The sequence below is a fragment of the Dama dama genome, chromosome 7 (genome assembly GCF_033118175.1).
Source record: "Dama dama isolate Ldn47 chromosome 7, ASM3311817v1, whole genome shotgun sequence".
Lineage (NCBI taxonomy): Eukaryota > Metazoa > Chordata > Mammalia > Artiodactyla > Cervidae > Dama > Dama dama.
The window spans coordinates 49,551,979-49,579,949 of NC_083687.1; the positions used below are offsets into that span (position 1 = coordinate 49,551,979).

A 27,971-nucleotide genomic window follows, 5' to 3' on the forward strand; every position below is an offset into this window, starting at 1 on the left:
GTCCAGTTCCAACTGTTGCTTCCTGACCTGCATACAGGTTTCTCAAGAGGCAGGTCAGGTGGTCTGGTATTCCCATCTCTTTCAGAAATTTCCAGTTTATTGTGATCCACACAGTCAAAGGCTTTGGCATAGTCAATCAAACAGGCAGCTCATGTTCCTTATACTAGGCGGCATTACTCTTTAATTGCACAAAGACTTTATCGCACTGGGAACCAGGCTGATCGTCACTCAAATAAAGGAACCCCTAACTGGGAGAGAGGGATGGAGGGCGCGGAGAGCGGCAAATCGTAGGTGGTCGCCAGCCCCCGGCCGTGTTGGGAGGCGGACTCTCGCGGGATTCTCGGAGGTCTCGCGGGAATCTCGGAGGACATAGCAAACTGTCACGTGACTCCCGGGCGGCCCGCGCTCCCCCACCGCTCAGACCAAGCGGCCACGTCGGGAAGGGGCGTGGCGAAGGCCGTGCGTGGTGCGTGCCCCGCCTCTCTTCCGGAGCCCGGATGAAGAGTAACGCCATTCGCGCCGGAGCCGCCGAGAGCTTTCTCGGTCCGGGTCTGGACGCCGGAGCGCCCGGCCATGAGGTCCCTCCGCCGCCTGCTGCTGCTTTTCCTGCTGGTGTTCCCCGCCACCCTTCTGCTCCGAGGCGGCCCGGGAGGTGAGGCCGTGGCCGTGGGTGGAGGGGCTCGGCCTGGTGGGCGGGAGCCGCCGTGGGACCAGGCAGGCGTGGGGCCGGAGGCGGCCGCGGCGCTCCCCGGGGCCGGGGTCACCCCGCGGCCGGGGTACCTCAGGGGCCGTGGTCCCCCCGCCGACCTCTCTCGGCGGCACCCGGACCCCATCTCCGCCCCGGCGTGCAGTGCGGCCCCGCTGGGACCTGGTCCCGGCACGGGGGGTTCGGGAGGTTCGGGCGCGACTGGAGCCTTAGCCGGGCAGAGCCGGGGCGGTAGGCCGAGCGCTCGGGGACCGCTGACCGCCCGCGGCCGCAGCTCCTCCCCCTGCCCTACCCTCCCCTTGGCGCTGAGCTGACGTGTCCCTGGCTTCCAGGCCCCGCGTCTTCCATTCATTTGCAGAAACCCGGGCGTTTGCGGGCCCAGGCGCACAGCTGGGCCTCCGGTCCTCCCCCCGTGTATTAGCTCAGCCCTCTGCGTCCCCGGGTGACTTGATTTCACTTAAACCCCCGGTCCTCGTCTGCTAATGCAGCCCTGCGTCCAGGCGGGCTGCGGAATCCCTGGGCATGTCCATTACTCCAGCCCTCCTTTTGCTCTCCTTTCTTTGGTAACTTTTTTTGTTTCGTGGATCCATCGCATAGTCCTGAAAAAAAATGTAGTCTACTTCGTTATTTAGGTGTATTCCGACAGTTTATCTGGTGTGACAGTGAATAACAGGACGATAAAAATGTGGAGACTTGGCTTCTTGCCCTGATTCTGTCTTGAACTGCAGTTTTCTCCACGGAATTTAGTCTGACCGTATGATCGCTAGAATTCCTTTTATTCTGTAAGTTTAATCAAGCTGTGTGGCAAAATGAATGATGGTGACAGCCCTCCACGTGTTCTTTTTGCAAAGAAAAGTGAACTGACTGATTTCTGTTTAATGGGTAGAAAACCAAGTGGAAGAACTAACCACAACTGTTAATTTATTTGCAGATTTAAATAGAAATGCTTTTCCTTTAGGAGTTGCTTTCCTTGTTGTTTTCATTTTCTTTAGGAAAATTTGGTGATCGTATTTGTCTAGAATCTGGACTATGTTTTTTCTGGCTTTAGAACATTTTCTTAAGAAACATCAGTATCTAACTGGGTATCTTTGTGGTTTTTTGTTTTTTTTTTTTTGGTGCCTTAGGGTCTGTCTTTCAAAAGATGTCTTCTCTTAATTTTTCCAATAGAAAAGTGTTAGATTTTTTTTTTTAAGGCATAAAATTGTTACTGGTTAGCATAAAAACGTTTAATAAATGTTGGGTGAAAGCCATTGTATTTATTGAGAAGTCTTGAAATTTAAGTACAACTTTGTTGTGTCAGATGTAGGTAGTCTTCTTGCTAGTTTTATTATCAATGACGAATGCACTGTTTCAGTTCAGCAAGCAGTAGAAGCTGGCTTTCAGTTCATGAAGTGTGGTTCAGTGTTGACACTTGACTTAAATCTTAACTGCAGTGAGAACTCAGGGAGGTGGAAAAGGCTTGAAGTACCGAGTCCTTCGTATTTACTGTTTCTTCTTGGTTTTACAGCGTGTGCACACGCTTCCTTTCTCATCCCCCGCCCCCCATACTGAATTGCCACATCATCATTCTTTCTGAGAAGTGTTGGAAGAGTCTCTGGAACTTTGAAATTTCTTCTGAGCGCCTTGCCTGAAATAGATTTAATGTGACATGTATTTTTGCTTATAAAATTAGGATTTATAATTTTTGGGCATTATAGTTATGCTTAACTTTCACTATGACTTTAAGTGTAGGGATTATAAGAAGTATCTTAAAAACATGTTTGAAGCTGTATGCAGAAATAAATGCATGCTTTCCCAGCTCTCAACTCTGAAATTACCAATATAGTTTTTTACTAAATCACATGTGTTTTATCAGAGCTAGTTTTTACCATGGATGTCATACAGATGTTTGTTTCTTGGAGTTACATGCTGTGAAATGCTAAGAGTTTTGAGCTGTTGTGAACTTTAATAAACAGTTTCTTGCCTAGATATTTAGATTGCTATTTTCCTTTAGACCTGGATTTTGTTTATTATTTATGGTTAATGATGGATTAAATTGTAGAGCTTTTTAGTTTTAAAACAAACTTTGTTACTTTTGATATGTTTAACAAAATTGCTTGAATTTATTTACTTGGGCTTTACAGCATCTGTAGTTTTAGCAGTTCATTTTTCCAGCTGTTTTTTAAAGTTAAACAGCATTTCCCACTAAAATTACTGTGCAGTTGGTAAGACTAGCAGTAAGATAAGATCGTCTGAATGTTCTTAGATGCATTGTAATTTGGCATCACTTGAGTGGACTGGGAGATTGAGTTATTCTAAGGGAAAGTTTTGTTGCCCTTAGAAAAGGAAAAGTTGGTATTCCAGGATAAAGGCTAACTGCTTGTTTGGTGTTTATTGTTAGGCTCTTTGGCAGTGGCTCAGGATCTTACGGAGGATGAAGAAACAGTGGAAGATTCTATAATTGAAGATGAAGACGATGAAGCAGAGGTGGAAGAAGATGAACCGACAGATTTGGTTAGCGCCGTGTTCGATTCATTACATGTATATGATGCATTTAGAATTTATCCCTTATATAGACAAATATGGTATTAAACTGTTTGCCTTTAGAGGTTTGTTAAGTGGGATCAGAGTGGATTGAAGTTGGGAGAATGGGGCCAGTCATTGAGGATAATTCCTTAGTATTTTTTGGCACAGGGAAGGAGGTGTGAGACAGAACAGTTCCAAGATGATATGGACAGGAATCTTTAACAGAGCAGGACCACCAGACCAGTGGATGGGTTTGGGACGTATCACGCTTAACTTTCCGACCTTGGGCAACTTACCTCTCTGGGTCTTACTTCCTCTTCTCTCCTTCCTTCCCTCAATAAGCAGTGTATCTGTGAGTTCCTTCAACGTGTCAGGCGCTGTTCTGGATTCCCTGGGTGAACAAGTCAGATAGCCTCTCTGCTCTCGCGGTCTTTATGTTCTTGGACAGTGTGTATGCATTTTGCTGCCAGGGGGTGAGGAGCAGACAAAATATGTAAACTATGTTCCATGAAGATTCATCATAGAGAGAGGGCTTGGAAAAGATCTAGAAGTTGTCTGACTTTGAAGCTCTTACTATAAAATTATAGTATGACAGCAGACATATTGAGCTACAAGTAGGGTCCTTGTGGTATGCTTGTAGCTGAAACCTGGCGGGCTGCAGTCCGCGGGGTCACAGAGTCGGGCATGACTCAGGAACTCACACTTTCGCTTCACTTTCTAGCTTATTTTTTCTCTAGGACTACTGTAATTTATCCTAAGTAGAATCTTTTAACCACTTTCAAACTCCAAAATCAGTTTCTCTTTGAAGTCTTCTCAGCAGTGTGGTCTTTGACGTCAGAACGTGAAGGCCATCAGTGCGAACTCTGTCAAGTGATCTGCGTTCTTCTGAATATATTACGCGCATCTTGTCTGCGACTTCCCTTTCAGAGGGTTATTTTTCCTCTCCTTCAGGGTGGGCCCTCCCACCTTCTCCCCGTCTGGCCCTGTGGGATCTTGCTTATTATCCTTTCTTCCTGTGGCTTCAAGCTTTGCGCTTTCTCGGTGACTCTTTCTGCTCAGCCACAGCCGTGCCCGCAGCCCCCCACTGGTGTTCCTCCACATTAAGTTGCTACAGGTTTTTCTTCACAGCCCAGTTCTTGGAGAGTGCTCTGTCCAGCTGTCTCTTCTGCTCGTGTCCCATTCGTTCTCACAGCGGTCGCTCAGCGCCCACGAACCTCGTCAACCCTCCTTGCTGCCGCGCTAGTGGCCTGCTGGCCGGGCCTGCGCCCCGCGCCCCGGCTGCGTGCCCCTCCTCGCGGCCTCGTGGCCCTGCTGGGTCTTCTCCGTCCCGCCGCCTCTCCCCTCTCGCTCCTTAACGCCAGTGACGCCTGTGCTCAGGTCATGGGGGGTTTCTCTTGTTTCTCAAGGGTCTCCTTTTCCTGTATTTGACAGTTTATGGCTCCTACCTTCCTGTTTCTTGTCTCTTCCTACTTTTTTTTTTCCCCCAAAATGGAAATTCACTAACTCATACTAAATGAAAGGATCATTAAAGATACTTAAAATGTAATGGTTGGACAGTCATTGAACAAGTGTTTTGAGTGCGTTCTCTTAAGCATATGAGGTGGGTGCGGAGAAATTTTAAAATGTAAGATAGTCTTTGTTGACATTTTTAAAACAATGGTATTGAAATATAATTACACATCATGATACTTTCTCATTTTAAGCATACGATTCAGTGATTAGTAGTCAATGTTCCAAGTCATGCAAATTTAATTGAATTTCAGGGCATCTCCACCTCATTATTTCCCTGGTCACATTTTTTTAAAGACTTTCTTCTGAGTGGTTTGCCGACTTCTCGCAGGGAAGTTCTGTAAATTGGGACAGAATGACTCATAACCAGGCCTGGAGCAAGGGCGGCAGAAGGAGCCCGCGGGCCCGCGCCGGCCATGCCGCCTTCTCCGTGCCGCCTTCTCCGTGCCGGCTCTGGCTGCTCGCCTTCTCCGCCTGCAGATGCATACTCGTGGGGGAGACCTCGTGGCTCCCAAAGCTGAAAGGATTTGATATCTGAGTCCTCAGACTGGCCCTACCTTCCCCTTTTTTGGGGAGGGGGGTGGTGTGAAGACTGTGTTTGAGACTATTTCTTTTCTTGGACAGTAGTATTCCTGGCATTTAAGGGGGAAAATTAATACTGTCCATTTTAACTAGAAGTTATATGTCCTTTTGAAAAATACGGTTTTCCAAGTTTCAGGCTTTACAGAAAACTTACCCACCTGGGCTCTAGAACCTTGCAGTTCAGAGTGTAACCTGAGCACCAGCTTCATGGGCTTTTGCTGGATCCTTGTTAGAAATACAGAATGTCAGGATTCACTCTCTGTCACAGTCGCAGAGTCCCCGGGGGATCTGTATGCACGTAGCTGTTCATCCCACTATGGATCCCAGCAAAGCCTTGGAGATGCAGTATACTAATACATTGTCCCAGATCCAGTGCAGTCACTCTTCTTAAATGATGCTATGCTTTTCCCCATAGTAATCTGTTTTCAGCATTTCTCTTAGGCTGAAGATAAAGAGGAAGAAGACGTATCAGGTGAACCTGAAGCCTCACCCAGTGCAGATACAACCATCCTGTTCGTGAAAGGAGAAGGTGAGCAGGGAGTGTGGTTGTGACTCAGACGCAGGGATTTTTAAAATGACAGGCTCACTGTTTGGGGAGGCGTTGATAATGGTGAAGATCTTTATTTTTGCAAACATAGTGCAGACACATTTTGGGGGATAAAACCAGCTTATATAGATATGAATACCCATATCTGTAAAGTATCGTTTCTGGCTTTGAAACTAAGGGGGAAGATAAATACTATCCATTTTAACTAGAAATTAAATGTCCCCTTGAAAGATACTGTCTTTAAACTTTATCCAAACTGCCACAGTAAAATTAACATTCATATTTTGAGTGTAAACATTAGTGAAATACTAAATATTTTATATTAAAGCTGGTGTTACGTTAGAAGAAGAAAAATGGCTTACATTTATTGAGAGCCGATGTTTTGAGTATTTTGCGTGTGTTACTGAATCCTAACAGGAACCCCAAGAGAAGAGTTGTTGAACAGATCCAGAGAGGTCACTGTTTGCTCAGGGTCACTCTCTGAGTAAACAGGCTGTGAAGACGGTTTAGACTCGGGCCCCTCTGGCCCCAGAACCCGTGCTTCAGTGTATGAGTAGCTCTGTAGATGATTATTGAATACTTACTATTGGAGATATTCATTTGGTGGGCCTTCTCAAGCTCTGTTTTATTCCCATGTACATTCCGGCTCTGTGTCCACAGAAAGTGTGATTTGATTGAGAGGTTTTTGTTTTCACAGTTTTATTTTTGTAGCTGCCTCCTTGGGTCTTAACCTTCAGATCTGCATTCTGAGGAACTGCCTAAAGTAGATAAGGGTTTTTTTAAACGTCTGACAGACGTTCCAGTTTGCAGGTGAATCTCAGGCGTGCCCTCCCTGCCGCTGCTCCCCACTGGCGGCACAGACGGCGGAGCCTGAGCGGCGGTGCTGGTGGCCCCTCCACCGCGGGGGCCCTGACGCAGCGCCCGCGTTCACTGGCGGCTTGGCCGCAACTGGGCTCCAGTCCAGGTGCTCCGTTGAGCTCCTCAGTTGGAGCGCTGGCCTGTCGCCGAGGGTTTCAGCTTAAACACAGCCTCCAGGCAGCTTCTGGAGTGTTCTCCTGAAACAGGCTCTGAAACCAAGTCCATACACAGCAGGAAAGGACGTCAGAATCCATTTGTAATGTTTGTGTCTTTGCACCCTTTAAATGTTTTCTAACCTTCCCGTCTCTTTTTCTTAGATTTTCCAGCAAATAACATTGTGAAGTTCCTGGTAGGCTTTACCAACAAGGGTACAGAAGATTTTATTGTCGAGTCTCTCGATGCCTCTTTCCGGTACCCTCAGGACTACCAGTTTTATATCCAGAATTTCACCGCTCTTCCCTTGAACACGGTCGTGCCGCCCCAGAGACAGGCAACCTTTGAGTACTCCTTCATCCCCGCAGAGCCCATGGGGGGCCGGCCCTTCGGTCTGGTCATCAACCTGAACTACAAGGATTTGAACGTAAGGCCCTCCTTAAGTTACAGGCGCTTGAGGACAGTTGACGTTGTCTAAGTACCATTGTGTCTGTTCATTCAAGTGCCTGTTTGGTGGTTGAAATTGATGGGCAGCCAGCAGGCATAGATAACACACCTCTCTGTCTTCGAGTCTGTGATGCAGTTGGGTAGAGGGGTAAACACGTCACGGTGTGACAAGTGCTGCGTCCTGGAGATGAGAGTGAGGGCTGGGGAAGTTCTAGAAAAGAAAGTGGGACCCACTGCCTCTTCACATGTTCATACATGTTAAGTGATCTTTGTGCTTTTTGTTGCTCGCGTTTTGCCCATTTTACTACTGTGTAAGTTTTAAGGACTTTCTGTGACTATTTTTGTCATTTTATACACTTATAAAATATAACCAAATCTTTTTAGAATATTAGAAAGGCTTACGGTTTGTGAGAGCCAGATAGCCTTTTTGGTGTGTTACTCCCTAGCGTAGGTGTGACCAGTGAGTGAATGCCAGAAGCCCACTGGGATTTTGCTGCTGGGACTTGACCCCTAGATGCCAACTGTTACGTCCTCCTTCAGACAGGAGTGCATCTAAAAAGCTTTCAGAAAAGGAAGTTTCAACCTTTCCATCACCTAGTGTCACAGGCGTATTTATCTCACACCTGCGTTTAATTTCTGATGCTGCCATTGTTTTCCTTTTTTGTTTTTTTAAAACTACTTAGTAGAATGTGGGAAAGATTTTTCCATCTTTTTATTTTTTTTGGCTGCACCTCACGGGCTTGCGTGATCTCAGTTCCCTGACCGGGATTGGACCTGGTGCATTGAGAGCACCGAGTTGTAACCATTGTTCTGCCAGGAATTCCCCTTCCTTATTTTCAAAACAATGTACTAAATTTCCTCAACTTTATAGTTTAGTAGCTTGAAGGATTATATATTTCATCTTCTTTTTTTTTTTTTTTTTTTGTCTTAAGGATTTATTTCTTTTAAAATATTCACCATACATTTTTGTGCAAGGGTTCCATTGAATTTCTTTGGTTTTAAACATTATAGCTCTGTATGACCTAAATATACATAATCCTATTTGTACCAAACGTCAGAAATAAAAAAATTAAAATTTCAGAAGGTAAAAATGGAATTATTGCTTCAGTATAAAAAATTGCCTGGCCCATTTATGTACTATTATTGCTTTGCTTCTATTGGAAAACTATCCTGGAAATCAGGGAATGTACCCCGTAGCTCCTGGCTTACAGTATAATTTGGTTGTACACTGTCATCTATTAATATGTCCCGACCTTCACCAAAGCTATATATTTCATCTTCTTTTTAAATAGAATTAAACTTAATCCAAAAGCATGCATGTAGTTTCAGTTCTATTTGAATGTTTGTTTCATCTTTGTATGCCAGTTGAAAGGTCTTGGAATAAGACTTAAACCATTACAGTTTAACAGTGAATAGGGACAGTTTGGAAAAGTATTACCTCAGTGCTTCACACAGAACGCTGAGCACAGCTGTGTGTTGTCCCAGTGAGTCTCATGTATTTGAAAACGGAAATTGTGTTGAGCTGACAAAATTATTTCAAGACCACTAAAGAAAAAGAGTTTGGTACTGTGAATGTCACTGACCATTTAATGTAAATTGATTTCCAATCCATTGTCAGTATGGACTTGACTTTTGTTCAAGTCTAGTTCTTAAAACAAGGTTCTACTGCAGAAAGCCCATGTTCATGCTTTCCTTTCTTGTTTGAAGGGTTACATAGAGCAGAAGCCAGGGCTTCTAGCTGAAGAGTGTTCTGTGGTCTCTGCTTCTTTCTGTACATTTTACTGTGTATTCACTTCCCTGGTTTCTCACACATCGTCGCACCCCCCCAAAAGAAAGTGGGGACAATTTTAGCAAAGTTGGAGGCATTCTTTGTTTTGTAGGACAGAGTAACATCGTAATGTTGAGTCCCTGACACTGAATTAGTACACTTACGCACGACTCTGTTGAGTCTTAGGATGTCCTAAGTGATGAGAGAGCCGTAGTGTATGTCAGGATGAAAGTTTGAGGAAATCTTGTAGGCTTTCATTCTTCCAGTGCATTTCAGATTTTTGTGATTTATTTTTTCTTAACAGGGCAATGTTTTCCAAGATGCTGTCTTCAATCAAACAGTTACAATTATCGAGAGAGAAGATGGGTTAGATGGAGAAACGTAAGTGAGGTTTCTGGGATGTAGATCTTGGTCTCAGAAGGCGGGACTGGGAGGCTCGCGTCTGTCATCCTGGCGTTTCATGGTGAAAGTGGAGCCTGCTGTGGATGGGGTGAAACCTTGACCACTTAACTCCACACTTTAGATGATTCTTACAACTGTGATTAATAACAGCATGTTAGGAAAGGTAGTTAAAACTAACAAAAATTGTTTTAGAAAGATAGTTCACTTTTTGTTCTTCCTGTCTTTAAATTGTTTACAGTCACCAGCCTAATGGAAGTTGCATGCCTCCAAAATTGCTACTGAAAATATGTTAGGAGATTTTTATCTTGAAAAATGTATTCTTTGTGAATAGTGAATCATTTTTCAGTGTATACTTACTTGTGATTCACAAAGAGTAGCTTTTAAATAAAATCGTGCAAAATCTAATCTTTGAGGAACAAAACCTAATGCAGTTATTTTAACTGAGCTTAGACTATAACAAATTATGAAGTAATTCATTGTAGATCATATGCCTTTTGGCAGAGTAGGGGGGAGACTCATTGATGTTAAAGATAAAGGTAAATTCATGAAACTATTACCTGGATCTTAGTTGAATTTAAATTATTTTACTCTTTTCCCCACAAATTATTTGGAAAACTTACGGTTTGTTAGAATCATCATTGCAATTATCTTGTAAGTCTTCTGAGTTAAAGCTCAGGAATAGTTTTAATGAGCTGTGGTATTTCTTAACGAACTGAAGCAACTTTCTCTCTCTCCTTGGACATCAGCATATTTATGTACATGTTCCTTGCTGGTCTTGGGCTGTTGGTTGTCGTTGGCCTTCATCAGCTCCTGGAATCTAGAAAGGTAAATACACGTGAACATAACTCCTGTTGCGATACTTCAGAAGTTGTTACAGTGCCAAGTATAATCTCGTTATTTGTGGCTTCTTGCTCTCACTGTGGGTTTATAGATTTACAGGTTTGTTACACCTTTTTAAAATGAAGCTTGAAGATGAGACCTTGGGGGTGTGTTTGGGTTTGTTTAGAATTTTCTGCCACGTGCAGTTAATGGACATGTTATTTTACTTATTAGCCTTGAAGTTTATTCTTGACCATAGGACTGATTTCTAATTAGCAATTAAATGAGTCTTGGTTTGAAAGAGAGTGAAATTGGCCAAATTCTGCTCTTGTTAGAGTAGTGAAGTGTTCGCATCGAAGCCCTTGGTGTGGTCATGGTCTCCTGGCTTTGAACAGGGTGGTTAATTCTTCCCCTGTGTCCTCATCGCCCTCCCCGCCCCCACCCGCCAAACAAAAGCCCCCAAACGAAATAATCCATGCTGTTTCTTCAGTATGTAACAGTATGTTTGTGTCAAATATATTGATATCCACTAACTCCAAACAATTGCTAGATGTTTTGGTTAATCATTATTTGTTAAGCAATAAGTCAGGCAGCTCTGTGATATTGGTAGTACATGTTAATTAAGCCATTATTCTTTTAAAGAGAAATAGTGCTTAAATCTTCATTTCCATCACTTTCGTTACCTTATTTTCATAATAGCATTTTTGCTATAAATTTATGTATTAGGGATAAGCCATTTTTTTCAGTTGTCTTTCTGTGTATTCAGATCTAGTTTTCAGACTGTAATTAATAATATGGTTTCTTAAGTAAATAATTAGATGGGCTTTTATTATTTTTTAAAGAATAGGACTGAAGAGTAGAGTTCCATTTCTTTTCTTTCTTGCAGTTTTGCTGCAGATACTCAAGGAACAAAGTTTGAGGCTGTTAGATTAACTGAGATTGTATGTTTTTGTTTTATTTATACCAGCTACTTAAGTGTATTTAGATACAAGGCAGGAGTCTGCATGCAACATTTCAGTAATTATCCCACATTTTGTTGAATGTGAAAATAAATTTGTTAAGATTTGATTTCCAAAATGAAAATAATATTAATAGTCATTGTATAAATAGTAGTTCTTACTTGGTCTACCAATTGTATTAACATATGAAGCTTTAGAGCAGAGGAAAAGGTCGTTAAAGCCTGGAAATAAATAATTGTGAAGATTTATTCCTTAGTCTTTATAATTGCTGTAGACACGGTTTCCTCCTGTCTAGTTAAGAAAATAATTGAGCAATACATTTTAGCACTAGAAGAGGACGTGTTTATCTATTAAGATGTTTAAGCAGGTAGGCTTGATAGAGGTCTTTTAAAAATTATAGTAAAACACTATAATGGAGCGCCTATAACATGAAGTTTTTATGTTCTCTTAGCGCAAGAGGCCCATTCAGAAGGTAGAGATGGGAACATCGAGTCAAAATGATGTCGACATGAGCTGGATTCCTCAGGAAACTCTGAATCAGATCAGTAAGTACTCAAACTTGCCTGGAAACGTTTCTCTTAAATGGAAGTAAGTGTCTTCGATTTAGCAAAAAAATGCCTGGTCGATGCTACTTAATACTTACCTTTTCATTACTTCTAGAGTCTAATATGATTAATGAATGCTTTATGTTTTTCTCTGTGTACTGTATTTATACTTTAATTTAGAAATACTTCCACATCTGCAGTTTGTGTACAGATGTGTGAGTTCTCTATATTCCTAACCTTTCCCTGTTTCTTTTTCTTTCCTGTTGCTTCAGTGCAGAGTAGAAGAGGTGAGGCAATTTTTTTAATGGTATTTGATGTAGTATTGAGAGCTCTTGTACAGCATGTGAATACCTTATAGTAAGTTTAATGATAGTTTTCTGTCACTGTTTATTAGAGAACGAACTGCCATCTACCCACTGTATTGAAAGAATAAACCTACCGTACTGCCTGATAGTTTATCTAATATAATTTCAGTTTTATTATATATGTAGTTGGTGAAATACTAATCTTTATAGGAGAAAATAGTTTTTTCTCCTCCAGTGGTAAGCAGACTTTTTAAAAAACATAAAAGCAGTGTGACCTCATTTTTTTAAGGTGAAAAACTTAACATCACCTGCTGGCTCCACCAGTCCCACTTTCCATGAGTAACTGGTGTTCACGTGTCACTCTGAGTGGTTTCCGCGCGTGCGTCAGCGTGCACGTCTGCTGTGTCTGCTCACAGATGGTGTCGTGTGGCACACGCTCCCACAGCCTGCGTGCTCCGGCCTCGGGAGTCTCTGTGGTGATGACTTACATACTTGGTTCATTTTTAACGACCGTATAAATGTGTTAGGATTGATTAAGCCTGTTCTCTGTTGAAGGATAGAATAGTTTCTGTGTCCAGTTTTTTTTTTGTTCTTAAAATAAATCCTCCAATGAATATTCTTATAAGATGATGGGATAATTTTCGAAATTGAGATGTAGTTGACACGTCACATTAGTTTTGCATGTACACCATAATGATTTGACGTTTATGAAGTGATCAGGGCACCTCGTCAGCACCGTCCCACACAGGTGTTTTCTTGTGATGAGATGAGACCCTTTGAAGGTCTGTTCTCTTAGCCGTGTTCAGGTGGCAGCCCAGTATCGTTGAACTGTGATCGCCTTTCGTGTATCACATCCTTGTGACTTACAACTGGAAGTTTGTACCATTTGACCCCAGGCTCCTATTTTGCCCACTCTCTTACTCGGGACAATTTCCTCAAAGAATAGCTAAGTCTAAGCATATGTATGTCTTTGTGGAAAGTGTCCCAGTTCCCTCCCCAAAGGTAGTGTTCTCAACAGTGTATGATATTTCCTGTTTCTCTTCCCCTCTTACAAATCCTTCTCGAGTGTTACTACATGTGTTAATCTACCAGTATGCTACGAAACGGCACCTCATTTTTCATTTACAGTTAAGAATGAGGTTTGGCTTTAGGCATCATTATTGGGCACTTAGTAGTTCGGGTTTTGCGGGAGGGGGGCGGTGAGGCGGTGGTTTTCCTTTGGAGACAGGAGCATCATTATGTGCATCAGTTTTCTTTGCTGAAATGAAACGCCACTCTCTAGGCTTTTGTGGCGTTTGGAGCCACTGTCCCCAAAGCTGGGTGACTCCAGGCCCTCCCTCTGTCATTCATTGGTCTGCTGCTTAACTGATGGGCAGACGGGTGGGCGGGCAAGATTATAGACTCACTGTTAAAGGTCAGCTGGATCGGGCTGTTCTGCGATGGAGTGAAATTCACTTGTTGAACAAATACGCTTTGCAGGTTCTTAGAGACTCTTTATCATGTATTTCTGTATTTAAAACTCTGCTGCAGGGGTTGACATTGGAAGTCACTAATGACCATTTCATATCTATAGTAACAGCTGTGTCCATGTAAATGGCTGATTCTGAAATATTTTTGTTGTTGGGGGTGAGGTTGGTGAACATTAATTAGTTATTACTTATTTAAAAAAAATCTTTAGAGGTAGAAAAAGCAATTAATTCATAGTCTAACCTTTTTGAAAACCTCCTGAAAGGTGTAGGCTTTCTTTATCAGAAGAGTGCTTCTGTGCTCAGTTAGGTACTGAGCCCCCGAAACACCTCATTACCAACGGGCAGGCTAAAGGAGAGGCCACTCTCGTGTGGTAACTTCAGTCGTTTAATTCTTAAGGACAGTCTTTAAAAAAGAATTTTTAGCTTGTAAATATTCTTTGTAAACATTTACTATGTGTTTTTTATACTGGAAAGATAATTATAATTTGCAACTTATTCTATAAAGAACTTATATTCCTAATAGGTTAGGTGCTCCTAGAAAATAGGAGAGTGGTCAGAGAGAAGACAGTCTTACTTTTTAAATAAGCTTCAAGATGACTTCTCTTACTGGATGAAACTGAAAGGTTATTTTTGGTCTAAGAGACCACACCACACTAAGACTAACGCAAGAGAAAAAACAAAAGACTGCTTTGCCTGTAGGATGGTTTTTATATTATACTGTATAATTTCCTATAACCTGCCACTCATTTCAGGTAAATTTGTGAAACTGCTGAAAATTGTGCCAAGTGCATGGTGCTGTGTTTGTAAATACTGTCTTTAATTTGTAACCAGTATCAATTGTTTATGTCGATTGTAAAGATTTTCCTTATGCAGGTATAAACATGCTCAGCTGTAGACTTTAGGAAGATTTTGCATGGTAGCTTCAATATCACAGTGACCAAGATTAGGTCTTTTCCTGCCCTGGTTGCAAAAAGTTTTAATGGACAGACATAATGTCATATCAGTTTGGGTATACAACTAATGATAGATAAACACACTGGAAAATGGTCACCGCGGTAAGCCTAGTTATCATCTGTCCCTATACAAAGTTACCAAAAAAGTTTGTGTGGGTGATGATGACCTGAAAGGTTTACTTAGCAACTTACAAGTATGTAGACTTTCATTTTGAGTTAACCCTCTTGAAGGGTTATTTGAAAGTTTAGTTTAAAAATCTGTGCTGGATAAGAAATATTTATTGTTGATGGTCTTCTTGCATGTGTGTTATTTTTTGAGCTAAATGGTAAAATTGAAGAAAAATGCTATTGAACACATTTATATAGTCAGGCAAGTTAAAACTTCCTGTTTTCTTCCAGATAAAGCTTCACCAAGAAGGTTGCCCAGGAAACGGGCACAGAAGAGATCGGTGGGATCTGATGAGTAAATGTTCCTTTGTGCAACAATTCAGTCTTTTAACCTGCCCTAATGTTTTTCGGCCTGATGGGAATTAGTGCAGAGAAGCCATATCACCATAGAAGGCGGCTACTACTTATGTGTGGACTGAGCAATCAGAGTCTGTGGCGATCCTATTGCTGAAAATGCACTGCATTTATTTTTCTAAAGTAACAAATTTGGTTTTTTTTAAAACCATTAAAATCTATGTGTGTGCGTGTGTGTGTATGTGAGCAGTTGGTCTTACCAGAATCATTGTGGGACTGCCTGAAGCAGCCTTTAGAATACTAAACGTATGCACTGTCTCCTTCTTTTGGACACGTGCTGACATTTCCCCCCCAAAACTCAACACTTGCCCAGTATGATTGTAGAGGTCCTGCCTTGGACTGCTAACAGTTGTTTCTTGTTTAGAATAGCTCACATCCCGACTGATGGCACAGATGTGCGTGTTTTTGCTGTTTTACGGCTAGTATTCTAAAGGCACAAGCAGGAGCAGCTGCTTTTAGCAGTAACATTGCTGGGTATTTTGCTGCTGTTTACTATAATGCACACCTTCAGAAACCTTCCCCAGTGAGTTCAGGGAATTGGGGGATCTCTAGCACCAAAATTGTGAAACATGAAAATTCTGGTTTTGATTCATAAAACCAACGTCACTGTCTTTAAAAAAAAAAAAGAAAATGGTACATTTGTGGAAACTGAGTTGTTGTCCATTGTTCTATTTCTGACCCAAGAGATAGCTGTGGGATGACTTGAGACCCCTCTGGTTTTTTTTTCTAAGAGATAATTTTTCTCAACGGAAGCATCTTAAGAAACGTTGCCTTGGTCTACAGACTAAGCAGAATTCTAATAAGAGTTGGATAATTTTTAATGGTTAACCAGTTGTTTTCTATCTAATCTTCGGGGTGTTTTGGTTATTGATTTTTTAAAAAAGTTAATCTGAAGAACTCCAAAATCTTAAGGACTTAAGGACTTAGAATCTCAGAACCAAAATGAATTGGACTTCATAAAATTCCTCTTACTTTCCCTTGCCCTCGACAGTAACTTAAGTTTGATGCTGTCAGACTGGATAAGTAGTAGAGTAAAAGAGCATGAACAAATAAGAGGCTTTTCCTCTCTGTCTTGAAGCCATATTCTTCCATATATATTTTGTAAGGAAATGGTAAATGAAGTTTTAGTAGCTGTTTTATTCCTGATCTGTCTTCATTATAATGAACTTAACCCCTGTTTATTATAATTCCCCTTACACCCATGCTCACACAAGAAAGTAACAGAACAGAAATGAAAAATCTTTCCAAGTTGCTTAAGTATTTAAACATCTGAGCCAAAGCCTACGTCAAGAAAATGAGTGACTGTATAGCTGTGAGCTGCTTTGCGAGCGGGGCTGAGGTGTCGGATTAGCTGCATCGGCTGTGCTGAGCTGTGACTCTTCTGCGCCTGTGAAACAGTGTTTGGGTTTTTAATTGGGCTGTATGATCAATGGTTTCCTTTGGAAGAGCTCTGTGAGCTCTAAGAAACTGCATGGTTTTCACTTTGATGTAACATAGGAGACCCTCCACCTTCGGACGGAATATATTTCAAAACATTTTTGTGAATGTCCCAGGTTTGTGAAATTACAGGGATATAATGAAGTGAGGTGTAATACAAAATTTAATGACCTCTACAGAGCGTTTTATTGAATTCCTGGTTGATACTTAGGCAGTGGCAAAGCCAGGCTCAGTTCCAGGTGCCGGGCCTCTGACTCCTGAGTAACCTGCCTTATTGTACCAGCCCCTCCACTTCTGAGGTCCAAATCAGCGCACGGAAATCATCGGTCATGTTTTATTTTCTTAGCATAGATTGAGAACACTTGAAAATTCTTAAATCCTCAGATGCCAGGGGTCTCTGTAGTGTCAGTGTTTAGCAGAAACTAACTCCATAATGAATGGAATTCAATTCCACACATGGTTTGTTCAAGCACACTTAATAAGTAGCCTGTTTTTTTTAATGTCTTTTTTTAAATGTAAATATTTGGATGAAGCTTTTGTTTGTTTTGATATATTAATTTGTTGCACCAACCATGGTTTCAGAATTCACCTTTTGAACGCCTTGGTTCCAGAGTCTGTAAAATGAACTGAGAGTCTTGTGTATCGAGCCTGTCACTGGGACTTGTGGGAGTAACGTGTTGATAAAGCATGGATCTCACCTCACGTGTGCGGCCGCATCACTTATTTCACGGTCTGACTAGAGGGACTTGAGAGACTTCCTCTCCCATGAACTCCGAGGTAGACGCCTGGGGAAAGGAGATATCGGAAGGGAAGGATCATTCACTTTAGTTTTTAATTTTAAATAAGTGTCAGAAAATAGTCACTTCAATAGGAGAAAAAGGCAAATTTAGATCTTAAAAAGTTAAAAAGCCCCTGCCCTAATGGCGTGCTTGCGTTCACCAGCCTGGAGCTGTGTTTTGGCCCTGTGGGGAAGAAGCTGAGGAGTGGGGTGACCCCAGAGCCCTTCCTTAAGGGCTGGTGGTGTTCTGGAGGAGCAGGCGTGGGTAAGCGTAACACGTGCGGCTCTCGCTCAGCACGCGTCTCGTGTGGGTCAGTGATCCCCCTTCCCTCGGTGTGAGGGAAGACTTATTTGGCTAGTGCATTTAAGTAATGTGATTTTCCTTGACCAATGAACTTGGCAGTACACATCATTTCTACAGGATTTTGCTAAATTACACCCTTCCATTTAAAGACATTTCCAGATGTGAAGTAGTTAGTTTTGGACGGTGTCATTTATAACTGTGAAGCCAGTGAATTCATTCTAATTTTGACAAGTAAAACCCCACTTTTCTTTGAACTAGCATCTCCAGTTTAGTGAAGAGCAGCCTGACACATAAATGAGACCCTGGTTGTCTAGGGAGTGAACTAGGTTCTGTCGTCAGGCTGATCTGTATCAGTAAGATCGTCATCCTCACAAGAGAGCAGGCAGAAGGAACAAAACTTGGGGACTGACTTGCCAGCATCTGAATAATTTCTTCAGGATTCCTATGATTTTATCTTTTTACACAAAGACTGGACTTTAACAGCAGTTAATTATGTGATCTGAAGTTTTAGACTTCAGTTGGAATCATGTAGGAATATGACTTCCCTGGTGGCTCAGCTGGTAAAGAATCTGCCTGCAACTCGGGAGACCTGGGTTCCGCCCCTGGGTTGGGAAGATCCCCTGGAGGAGGGGAAGGCTCCCCACTCCAGTGTTCTGGCCTGCAGAATTCCATGGACTGTGTAGTTCCTGGCGTCCCAAAGAGTCAGACATGACTGAGCGACTCAACTTTCACACAGGAGTACGACTGGGGTTTAGGTTCCATTAAGGCAGTAGGGAAAGAATTTACTAAACATCAACCATGCACTGTGTTCTGTTGGGCCTTTCCGTTTATATCGTAAACTGGCACGGCAGCCCAGGGAAAAGTGGCGCTGTTCCTTTTATGCAAAAGGAAAAAACCGAACCTCCCGAGTTGAAGAAGCTCACACAAGGTTACAGACTCCCCCTGGGGTTGGCCCGTCTTGACTACAGCTCCCCCATCCTTTCCCCTCTCAAACCAAGCATTGGGGCAGTTTACAAATACTGGGTTTTCTAGACTCTAGCAACTAGCAAGTTCAGAAGTCCTCACGGGTATTTATTTCAAAATCATGCTTAAAAACACCTTCAGGAGAGACGTTCGTCTTCAGGGGTCGACAGGCTCCTCTTCGTGTTAAGAGGTGAGGGTGAAGATGCCCGTGCTCACTGCCCAGGGCGGGGAGCAGGGAGACGGGCATGTGGCCTGTCTCCGGGTGCAGATAGGGGTTCCGAGGAAAATGGAGCATCACCTAGTCATGTAAAGGACGAGCCTCCCGGTTCATAGGTCCCAGCGAAAGACGACCAGGCCCTCTCTGCTGTCCCTTCCGGTACCCATGGTGACGGCTGGTCACCTCGTGGGGTGCCCGCCCCTCCGCTGGCCTGCGGTCCTCGGCTTCTAGTTCACAGTCGCGTGGAAACCTAGCGGGGGTTTAAAGAAGACAAGGCAACGTGGGCCGGTGTTCCCTGGCCGTCTTCCAGAGAGGACTGTGGTCAGACGCCATCCTGCGGACAGGCCAGTTGGCAGTGCTGCGAAGTGGTTCGGAGGGGTGGGGTCGCTGCGGTGGGCCAGCTGGGGGTCGAGACAGAGCCAGCGGTGACCGCGAGACGGCAGCTTGCCTCAAGTCCCAGCGTTTCCCCAGTTTCCTAGACGGACGCGGGCCTGTGTCCATACAACGTTCAGTGGGTTTTTTCTCTTTCAAAGTAGTTAAATAGGACCCCATCCGTCTGCTTGGGCTCACATCCCATCGCCCTCCTCTTGGCTGGGGACCCTGGCTCCGGCTTGGGGAGCCTGTTCCGTCCCCCCAGGGTTGTGCTGAGACCCCCCGGCAGGTGACCGGGTGCAGCCGCGTCGCGGGGACACGAGGCCGAGCAGTGGCGGTGCTCCGGAGCTTCGGGGTGGGCTGACGGCTCAGGTCTGGGGGGCATGTTTTAATGGGGGCGGGACCGCCTTCAGGCGGACGCCTCGGGCAGCCCGCTCTGGTTTTAATCGTGAAGGGCCCCCCAGGGAGCTCTGGGGTCGGCCCGGGTCGGCCCGCACCCGCGCGCCCTGCAGAGCGCGAGCGCGCTGAGTGCCCTCGCCGCCCCCAAACGCTTCTGAAACCCCCTCAGGACGTCCTGCGGCCCGGGGCGTCCGCCTCAGCCTGTGTGTCGGGCCGGCCCCCGGGTCTGAGGGCCCCTTCCAGGCAGTGTGAGCGGCAGCAGGGCGCCTGGCTCCGGCGGGCGACTCAGGCCCGCCTCGCGCCCCGGCATGCGCTCCCTGGCCGGGAATCAGGGTGCCCGGGACGCCGGCTACGACTCTGGGGGACGCGCCGCCAGCGCCCGCGGTCCTCGGGGCCCGGAGGGCCGTCCTCGCAGCCCTGAGCGCCGCGCCCTGCTCTCGACGGAACCGCCGCGTGGCTGGGCTCCCGCTGCTGTGATTTGAGCGCACCCCTCCCCGGCGCTGGCTGCGACCTGACGAGGCCGGGCCTGCGGTCCCTCCGCCCTGGGGAGCGCCGCGGGGGGAGGCGGCCCGGCCGGCGGGGTGGGACGCTCCGGACAGGTGCCCAGGGGAGCCGGGTGAGCTGTGGTCGGGCCGGCGGCCTTCTGGGTGGACGTGTCTGTGGAGCCCGGGCGGGCGATCGCCGTCTCCCTGGGTGTGGCCCCGTCCCCGGCGTCTGCCCCCCAGGGTGCCCTGGACGGAGATCTTCCCGTCCTCAGCTCAGTGCTCTCCTGAGGCGTCCGCTTCTTCGCTAGGCCGTCAGCTCGGCTCCGCCCCAGAGACCTCTCCTGGGGTCTCATTGTGCGGTCCGCCCCTGGCCCTCAGGTCCCCTGCGCTTCTAACCGCCTGTGACTCACCTTCGCGGAAATGTTTTGTCCTCACCCCATATCCCTCCATCAGTCTCCCGATCTGACTTTTTGTCCTTCAGTAACCTGACTCCCGTTTATCCAGCGTCAGCTCTCAGGGCCCAAGGTCAGTGATTTGCCTTTAAGTACCTAACACATTCTTACTAATTCTACCTCTGCTGTGAATTAAATCGGGCTTGCCTGGTGACGCCTGGTAACGAATCCGCCTGCCAGTGCGGGAGACAAAAGACAGCAGTTCCATCCCTGGGTCGGGAAGATCCCCTGGTGGAAGGCATGGCAACCCTCTCCGTCTGGAGAATCTCAGGGACAGAGGAGCCTGGTGGGCTACAGTCCATGGGGTTACAAAGAGTTGGACACTACTCAGCACACATGAATTAAATTAGATCTCAGTTCTCTCCATTTCAAAATTGTAAGGATTTAAGGGCTTTTACAAGAAATCTGAATCCACTCGGTACAGGCGGAATGTCTCTGGTTCAGAATGCTTCTTTTTCTGTTTCCTACTTCAGTGCAGGAGGACTTGGGTGTTCGCTGTTTTAATTCCCGCAGCCCTGGATGTTAGTCAGGCTGTTTATGACAGTGTTCTTCTGCAGTGTGCATTTTATCGGTGACTGTATCTGAGAATGTCACCCGACCATCTTTCAGAACTGACTAGTTCATGAAATGTTTGAGGTTAGTTCCTGCTCCTTGAGCATCTGGAAATCGAAGTTTTCCTAGCTTGGTAAACCCAAGAACACCATTTTTTCATTGGTTATTTCCCTTAGTCCAGTCTCCCCCTGCACTGGTCTTATAGGCTGTCAAAACACATCCTTTTATTATTGCATGTCCCTAATTCAAGCTGATTATGAAAGGATTTTCACGCAATACAAAATGATTCATAAAGTGCCAGTGAGTTTTACTGCTGGGTCTTCAGGATCTTTGAGAAGCACAAAGTGCATCTAAAATATTGAGCAAAAGGATAACTAGGATCTTGATCTTCACTTCCCTCTGGAATTTGTAAAAAGCTTCACGTATTTTCAGCTTATAAAACGTAGACATTTCAAGTTACAAAGTCTTACTTGAGATTGAAGATGGTTGAAGATGAGCTTTACATGTGCTGCATGACTTTTCAAATAAGGCCGTAAGACACCTCCCCCAGCCACACACACACACACACACACACACACACACACACGTACACATGTATGTGTACTAAGTTTTGGTTCCTGGATTAGAGACTGCTTACCCTGACTGTTTAAATGTTTTTAAGTAAGCCGAGATACATCTCTGGTTTCACCAAGTCACCAGAGTCTGTCCTGACTTCCTTCAGGATTTTGTTGAATTAATGGTATTCTTCATAGAAAAAGTAACCTTGGATTAGAAGCTGTGCATATTTAGGGGATTTAGTCTTTGTAACTATGTAACATTTTCAGTCTTGTCTGCTAAAAGGAAATGAATTAAAAAATATTAGGGCAAATCCATGGCTGATTCATGTTAATGTATGGCAAAAACCACTACAATATTGTAAAGTAATTAGCCTCCAACTAATAAAAAATAAATGAAAAAAAAAATTAGGGCAGTAAGAACCAGCATTTTAATTTTTCCTCTACAGCAGTTGAAATACTCAGTATTAAGTAAATGTCAGGTTACTCCAAAGTCTGAAAAGAAATATGCAAAATGGCGAAAGCAGTTTCTGTGGCAGGGTGGTGGTGATTTTTTCCTTTTCAAAGTGTTTGTAATGTGCTTATATTTTATAATGGAAAAAAATAAATATATGTGTTAAATTTACAGGAGCCTCCTATGATGAGTGTAAAAGTCCCAGTGGCTGCGGGCAGCTTTGCTGTAGCCCATAAAGAAAAGTTAGCCCATTTAAAACTTAGATGTTTTTGTCGTTTTTACACATTCAGAGAAAATTAAGGTAGATGGGTAGAAAATCCATAAAAGCATCTTTCCTTGGGAGGAACCCAGGCCTGCTTCTCAGCTGTTAATAAACCACCTGCATGGCCGTCTGGGCGCGTGCCAGGAGCTGTGCCAGACCCTCCAGTGCCCGCAGGCAGACCGGCGGGGGACAGGGAGGCGGCCGGCACCCACATACGATGTGGTCCTCACCTGCTCCCCCCACGTCCTGCTTCCCCGCAGTCTCGGCAGTGACCGCATCTGCCCAGGGCTCGCCCCCACGCCGAGGGTCCCCTGTCCCAGCCCTTCCCTCCCGGACAGCTCGCCGCATCCAAGCCCCCCCCCGCCCCCCTGCCGCCACCCCGCCTCACAGTCCGCTCTGGGTTGCCTTCGTCCCCACTTGGGTCTGAAGCTGCCCGGTCCTTCCACTGGCCCCCACCCCCTTTGGCATTGTAAGCTTCATGAATGATGGCAAGAATTTCCACTTAACCACGTCACTGAGTCTTGAAAACAGTACCTGGCCTATGGTAGGTGTTTATAAATAGGAGTTAACATCCCAGCCCTACAGGGAAGTAGGAACACCCCCATCTTGCAGACGAGGAAAGTGAGGGTACCAGTTAAATAACGTACTAAAAATTGGCTGCCATAAAGCAGCAGAGTTGAGACTGGGGGACTTCCCTGGGGGCCAGTGGGTAAGAGTCCTCCTGTCAATGCAGAGGACGTGAGTTCAATCCCCAGTCCGGGGAGTTCCCACGCGCCGCGGAGAAACCAAGCGCGTGAGCCGCACCTGCTGAGCCTGTGCTCCGGGGCCCCCTCGCTGCAACGAGAGAAAGCCTGCGGGCGGCCGCGGAGACCCAGCACCGCCAAAGATAGAAAAATGTTTTTAAAAAGCTCAGGACACGAGCACGTCTGTCCAGAGCCTTCACAGACGTGCTGTCTCCCAGCCCCCAGTCCCTGAAAAAACAGGTTGCCCTGCCGGCCCTGGGTTCACACAGGCCCACGTCCCGGCGCGTCTGCGCGCCCCCCCGGGCCCTCCAGCCTCACGGGGACGGACGGACGGACAGCTGTGGGGTGAGGGTGCTAGGGGAGACGGGGCTACAGCCTCCCCACCAACGCAGAGCCCCTGAAACAGCGAGAGTGCCGGGAGCGGCTCGTGGGAAATCCCGCAGGTCAGCTCCGCAACGGGAGGGGACCGTGAGGGCGTCAAAACCGGGTCCCGTCCCAAAGCGTGAGTGGACTGTAAACCTTAAACTTTTTGTTTGTTTGTTTGTTTTGCTTAAATGTATAATCTAAGCTTAGCAAAGTACGCCAGGTTGAGACTGTGAAGCCATCAGAGGTGACAAGCTGTCCCCCCCGCCCCCGTGGCAAGACCACCGCGAGGACGGACAGCAAAGAAAACTCCGCAGCAGCCCAAGCCCCCTTCAAGTAGTGTCTGAGGTCAGGAGCCCGGCTGTGTCATGAAGGCTTTTTAAAAAGGGAGGAATTCTTTGCCTGCATCGGTCTTCTTGGTTTCATGAGCAGCAGTATTCCTCCTCTGCCAGAATCCTCCAAGTGAAAGGGAGGCACTTGGAAGCCAGAGTTGCCCCCAGGCCCCTGGGGACGCGGCTGCGCGGGGCGGTTCTGCTGCCCCCTGCTGCTCACGGGTGGTATAGCCTCCAGGTTCATTCCCACGGCTGCTGCCTGGGGCATTCCCGGGGAGACTCAGGGATTATCCGCGCCTAAAGCCTCCCTTTAGTACTGCAAAACTCTTGCCATCTCCTGTTTGACCACTTCCAATTTGCTTTGATTCATCGACCTGTCATTCCAGGTTCCTATGCAATATTGCTCTTCTACAACATCGGACCTTGCTTCCATCACCAGTCCCATCCACAACTGGGTATTGTTTTTGCTTTGGCTCCATCCTTTGATTCTTTCTGGAGTTATTTCTCCACTGATCTCCAGTAGCATATTGGGCACCTGCCGACCTGGGGAGTTCCTCTTTCAGTATCCTATTGTAGTACTGAATTTTGCAGAGTCCATCATGAGAAACGCTGGGCTGGAAGAAGCACAAGCTGGAATCAAGATTGCCAGGAGAAATATCAATAACCTCAGATATGCAAATGACACCACCCTTATGGCAGAAAGTGAAGAGGAACTAAAAAGCCTCTTGATGAAAGTAAAGAGGAGAGTGAAAAAGTTGGCTTAAAGCTTAACATTCAGAAAACGAAGATTATGGCATCTGGTCCCATCACCTCATGGGAAACAGATGGGGAGACAGTGGAAAGTGTCAGACTTTAGTTTTGGGGCTCCAAAATCAAGCGGATGGTGACTGCAGCCATGAAATTAAAAGATGCTTACTCCTTGGAAGGAAAGTTATGACCAACCTAGATAGCATATTAAAAAGCAGAGACACTTTGCCAACAAAGGTCCATCTGGTCAAGGCTATCGTTTTTCCTGTGGTCATGTATGGATGTGAGAGTTGGACTGTGAAGAAAGCTGAGCGCCGAAGAATTGATGCTTTTGAACTGTGGTGTTGGAGAAGACTCTTGAGAGTCCCTTGGACTGCAAGGAGATCCAACCAGTCCATCCTGAAGGAGATCAGTCCTGGGCATTCATTGGAAGAACTGATGCTGAAGCTGAAACTCCAATATTTTGGCCACCTCATGCGAAGAGTTGACTCATTGGAAAAGACCCTGATGCTGGGAGGGATTGGAGGCAGGAGGAGAAGGGGACGACAGAGGATGTGATGGTTGGATGGCATCACCGACTCGATGTGCATGAGTTTCAGTACACTCTGGGAGTTTGTGATGGACAGGGAGGCCTGGCGTGCTGCGATTCATGGGGTCGCAAAGAGTCGGACACGACTGAGCGACTGAACTGAACTGAAAGCCTCCCTGGTGACTTGGCGGTAATCTGCCTGCCAGTGCAGGAGACGTGGGTCCGATCCCTGGGTTGGGAAGTTCCCCTGGAGGAGGGCATGGCAACCCACTCCAGTATTCCTGCCTGGGAAATCCCGTGGACAGTGGAGTCTGGTGGGTTACAGTCCATGAGGGACTGAACAACAACAAAAGCAAACCACCTACTCCAACCAGTACAGCTCACCCCCCCGCCCCTGACATCAGACTGCTTGTGCTAAGACATCGGTGAGGTTATTTGGATTGAGCTGAGTGATCACGTCAGCAGAAGGACGTGGTTACCTGGGGAGCTGGCCACACGTGGTACGTGGTCTCCTGGAGGCGTCTGGTCTCCCAGGACAAAGCCACTGCCCACTGCTGTTCCTCCATCACGTCCACACACGTGTGTTAACTTCTGATGAACTCACCGAAGACTGTGACATGAGTATGATGGTCAACAGCCCTTGTTTGACTCGGCTCACCCACTTAGTGGCTGAATAATCTTATACAAGTCACTTAACGGGTCTCAACCTATTTCTTCTCTAAAATGGGGATCATCTTAACTAGTTATTAGTTATTAATGTTCAGTGAGAATTTATAAAGCCCTCACTATATGCCGAGTGTTGAATTTTTTAAAGATTTTGCACATATAAAGAAGCCGATTCCCATGCTGACCAAGGGTGTAACCTCATTTTCACTACTAGGAAGGTGTCTTTTCCTCATTGCATAAGCAACATTTACTTGTCAGCCAACTGAAAACCATCATCAGCAACTTATTTTCCCATAGAGTTGTGAGATTCTGTTTAAAAGGTGTGATTTCTTTTTTCCTCCTCTACTTAAAAGAAGAGCCTCATATACTATTAGAGCTGGGAAGAACCTGGAGAGTCATCAGGCCAGCTTCCTGCCCACCTGGCTGGGTGGCCCATCCCATCTTTGGATAGCTCAGCTAGTAGACACTCCTTTCTTGAACCCAAACCCAAGTCCTTGTGGTCTGTATCCTAGTCCTGCCCTGCAGACCATCTTAGGAAAGAACCTGCCTTCTCTCCCTTATAGCAATCCTTTTTGTATATGTGAACATCTCTCCCCTGCCTTTGTCAGAAATCACCTTTTACCCAGGCTCAGATACAAAGTAGTAATAACTACCTCCATCTAACTTTTTCCCAAAGGAAATAGTGCCTTTATCTTTGCCTGCTTGTGCGCCTGCTCAGTCGTGTCCGACTCTCTGCGACCCCGTGGACTGTAGCCCTCCAGGCTCCTCCGTCCACGGGATTCTCCAGGCAAGAATACTGGAGCGGGTTGCCATTTCCTTCTCCAGGGGATCTTCCCGACCCAGGGATGGAACCTGCATCTCTTGCTTCTCCTGCATTGGCAGGAGGATTCTTTACCACTGAGCCACCTGGGAAGCCTTCACTAAGATAATTGCAATTTATCTGCTCACTTAAATCTTTACATATTTTACTGGCTAATATTAAAGGGTCCAAAGTGATGGAGATAAAGGATGAAAACAGCTGTCATTAGTTCTCCCTCTAAAAACGCATCACTTCAACAACGAGTTCTTGTCTTAGGCAGCGTTTGCCAACTTCACTGCCCATAAGATGGGGGTGGTGGCTGCAGAGGGGTTTGTTCAGGGTGCCGTCCCCAGAGCTGCTGAGTCGCATTGCGGGCCGGGGCCCAGGAATCCGCATTCTAACGAGCACCACCGGTGCTCCCACCGCCGCACTGCCAAACCTTCCCCAGGAGAGTCCGCTGGCTGCACTGCAGTGAGCCAGGCCGCCCCGCCCACCCCCGGGAAGCCCTCCAGCCGTGAGCGGTAGGCCGGCTCGGGCACCACAGCGATGGGCTCGGCCTGGACGGGGGCGCCTTGCTCCCTGCACAACCCCTTCATGTGCTGAGACCCCAGAGGCTGGAGGAGGAGGTGGCGGGGCCGTAACTGACCCCCAGGAGGGCTTCCTCTGCCCCTGGGGCTCCTCTCAGCATTTCCACCATTGACTCCGGCTGCTCGGGGCCCCAGCCCCATCGGAGGAGGCTCCGACGTCAGTGGTTAGAGCGGAGGGGTGCGGATCCACGGAGGCGGTTTCCGGGGTCACCCAGCTAATAAGAGATGGGGTGGGGCGCTGACACAGGCAGCCTGACTCCAGGAGCCCCCACTGCCGGGCCACGGCCCTGGCTCTCTCTCCCTGACCTGGGGGCTTGAGACCAGCCCGCCAGAGCCCCGACGTCCCGCAGGTCAGCCCCCTGCTCTCCGAGCCACCCCCTCCTTCGGGATGTCCTGTCTCAGCGGTGCTGTCCCCTCCGCAGGAAACTCCTTCGGATGGTCCCCGTCCATGTCACCTCCTAAGGGTCCCGAAACCCAGCCATCCTCTGACCCCTGGACCCTTGTCCCAAGCGGGTGGGCTCCCTGAGGTCAGTGAGCAGGGGACAAATGCGGCGCCCACATGGTGGCCAAGCCTGTGATGCCACCACTGGCCCACCCCATGCCCCCGCCACGAGCTGCTGCCAGGATCCCCAGGAGGAGACGGCCTGACCCCCCACGGCCTGCCGGACACAGACCCAAAGCTCTCCTGTCGACTGCCATGACCCTCGAACCTGAGCCTGCACTTGCCCTGCTCCCACCTGGCCCCCCTGCCCCCCAGGCCTTGCCCGCCCGCCCCGCTGGTCCAGCACCCAGCCTGGGAGCAGCCTTCAATTTTGACATCATTGGGAGCTAAGAGTTGAGAAATTCTGCAAAGAAATTCCCTAAACCCCCCATCTTCACCCAGATCACTAATTGCTGATGTCCTGCCAGGCGGACACGCGTGATCCA

At 46.5% G+C, this 27,971-nt stretch overlaps 1 protein-coding gene across 1 annotated transcript; it reads left to right on the forward strand.

Moving 5' to 3' along the window:
* The first annotated feature begins 474 nt into the window (after positions 1 to 474).
* On the forward strand, positions 475 to 17,188 carry SSR1 (signal sequence receptor subunit 1). The gene is made up of 8 exons (XM_061147676.1): positions 475 to 652; positions 3,087 to 3,199; positions 5,744 to 5,831; positions 7,025 to 7,287; positions 9,380 to 9,456; positions 10,224 to 10,302; positions 11,707 to 11,800; positions 14,927 to 17,188. The coding sequence occupies exons 1-8, from the start codon at positions 574 to 576 to the stop codon at positions 14,992 to 14,994; spliced, it is 861 nt and encodes a 286-aa protein (XP_061003659.1). The 5' UTR covers positions 475 to 573; the 3' UTR covers positions 14,995 to 17,188.
* Positions 17,189 to 27,971: the final 10,783 nt, after the last annotated feature.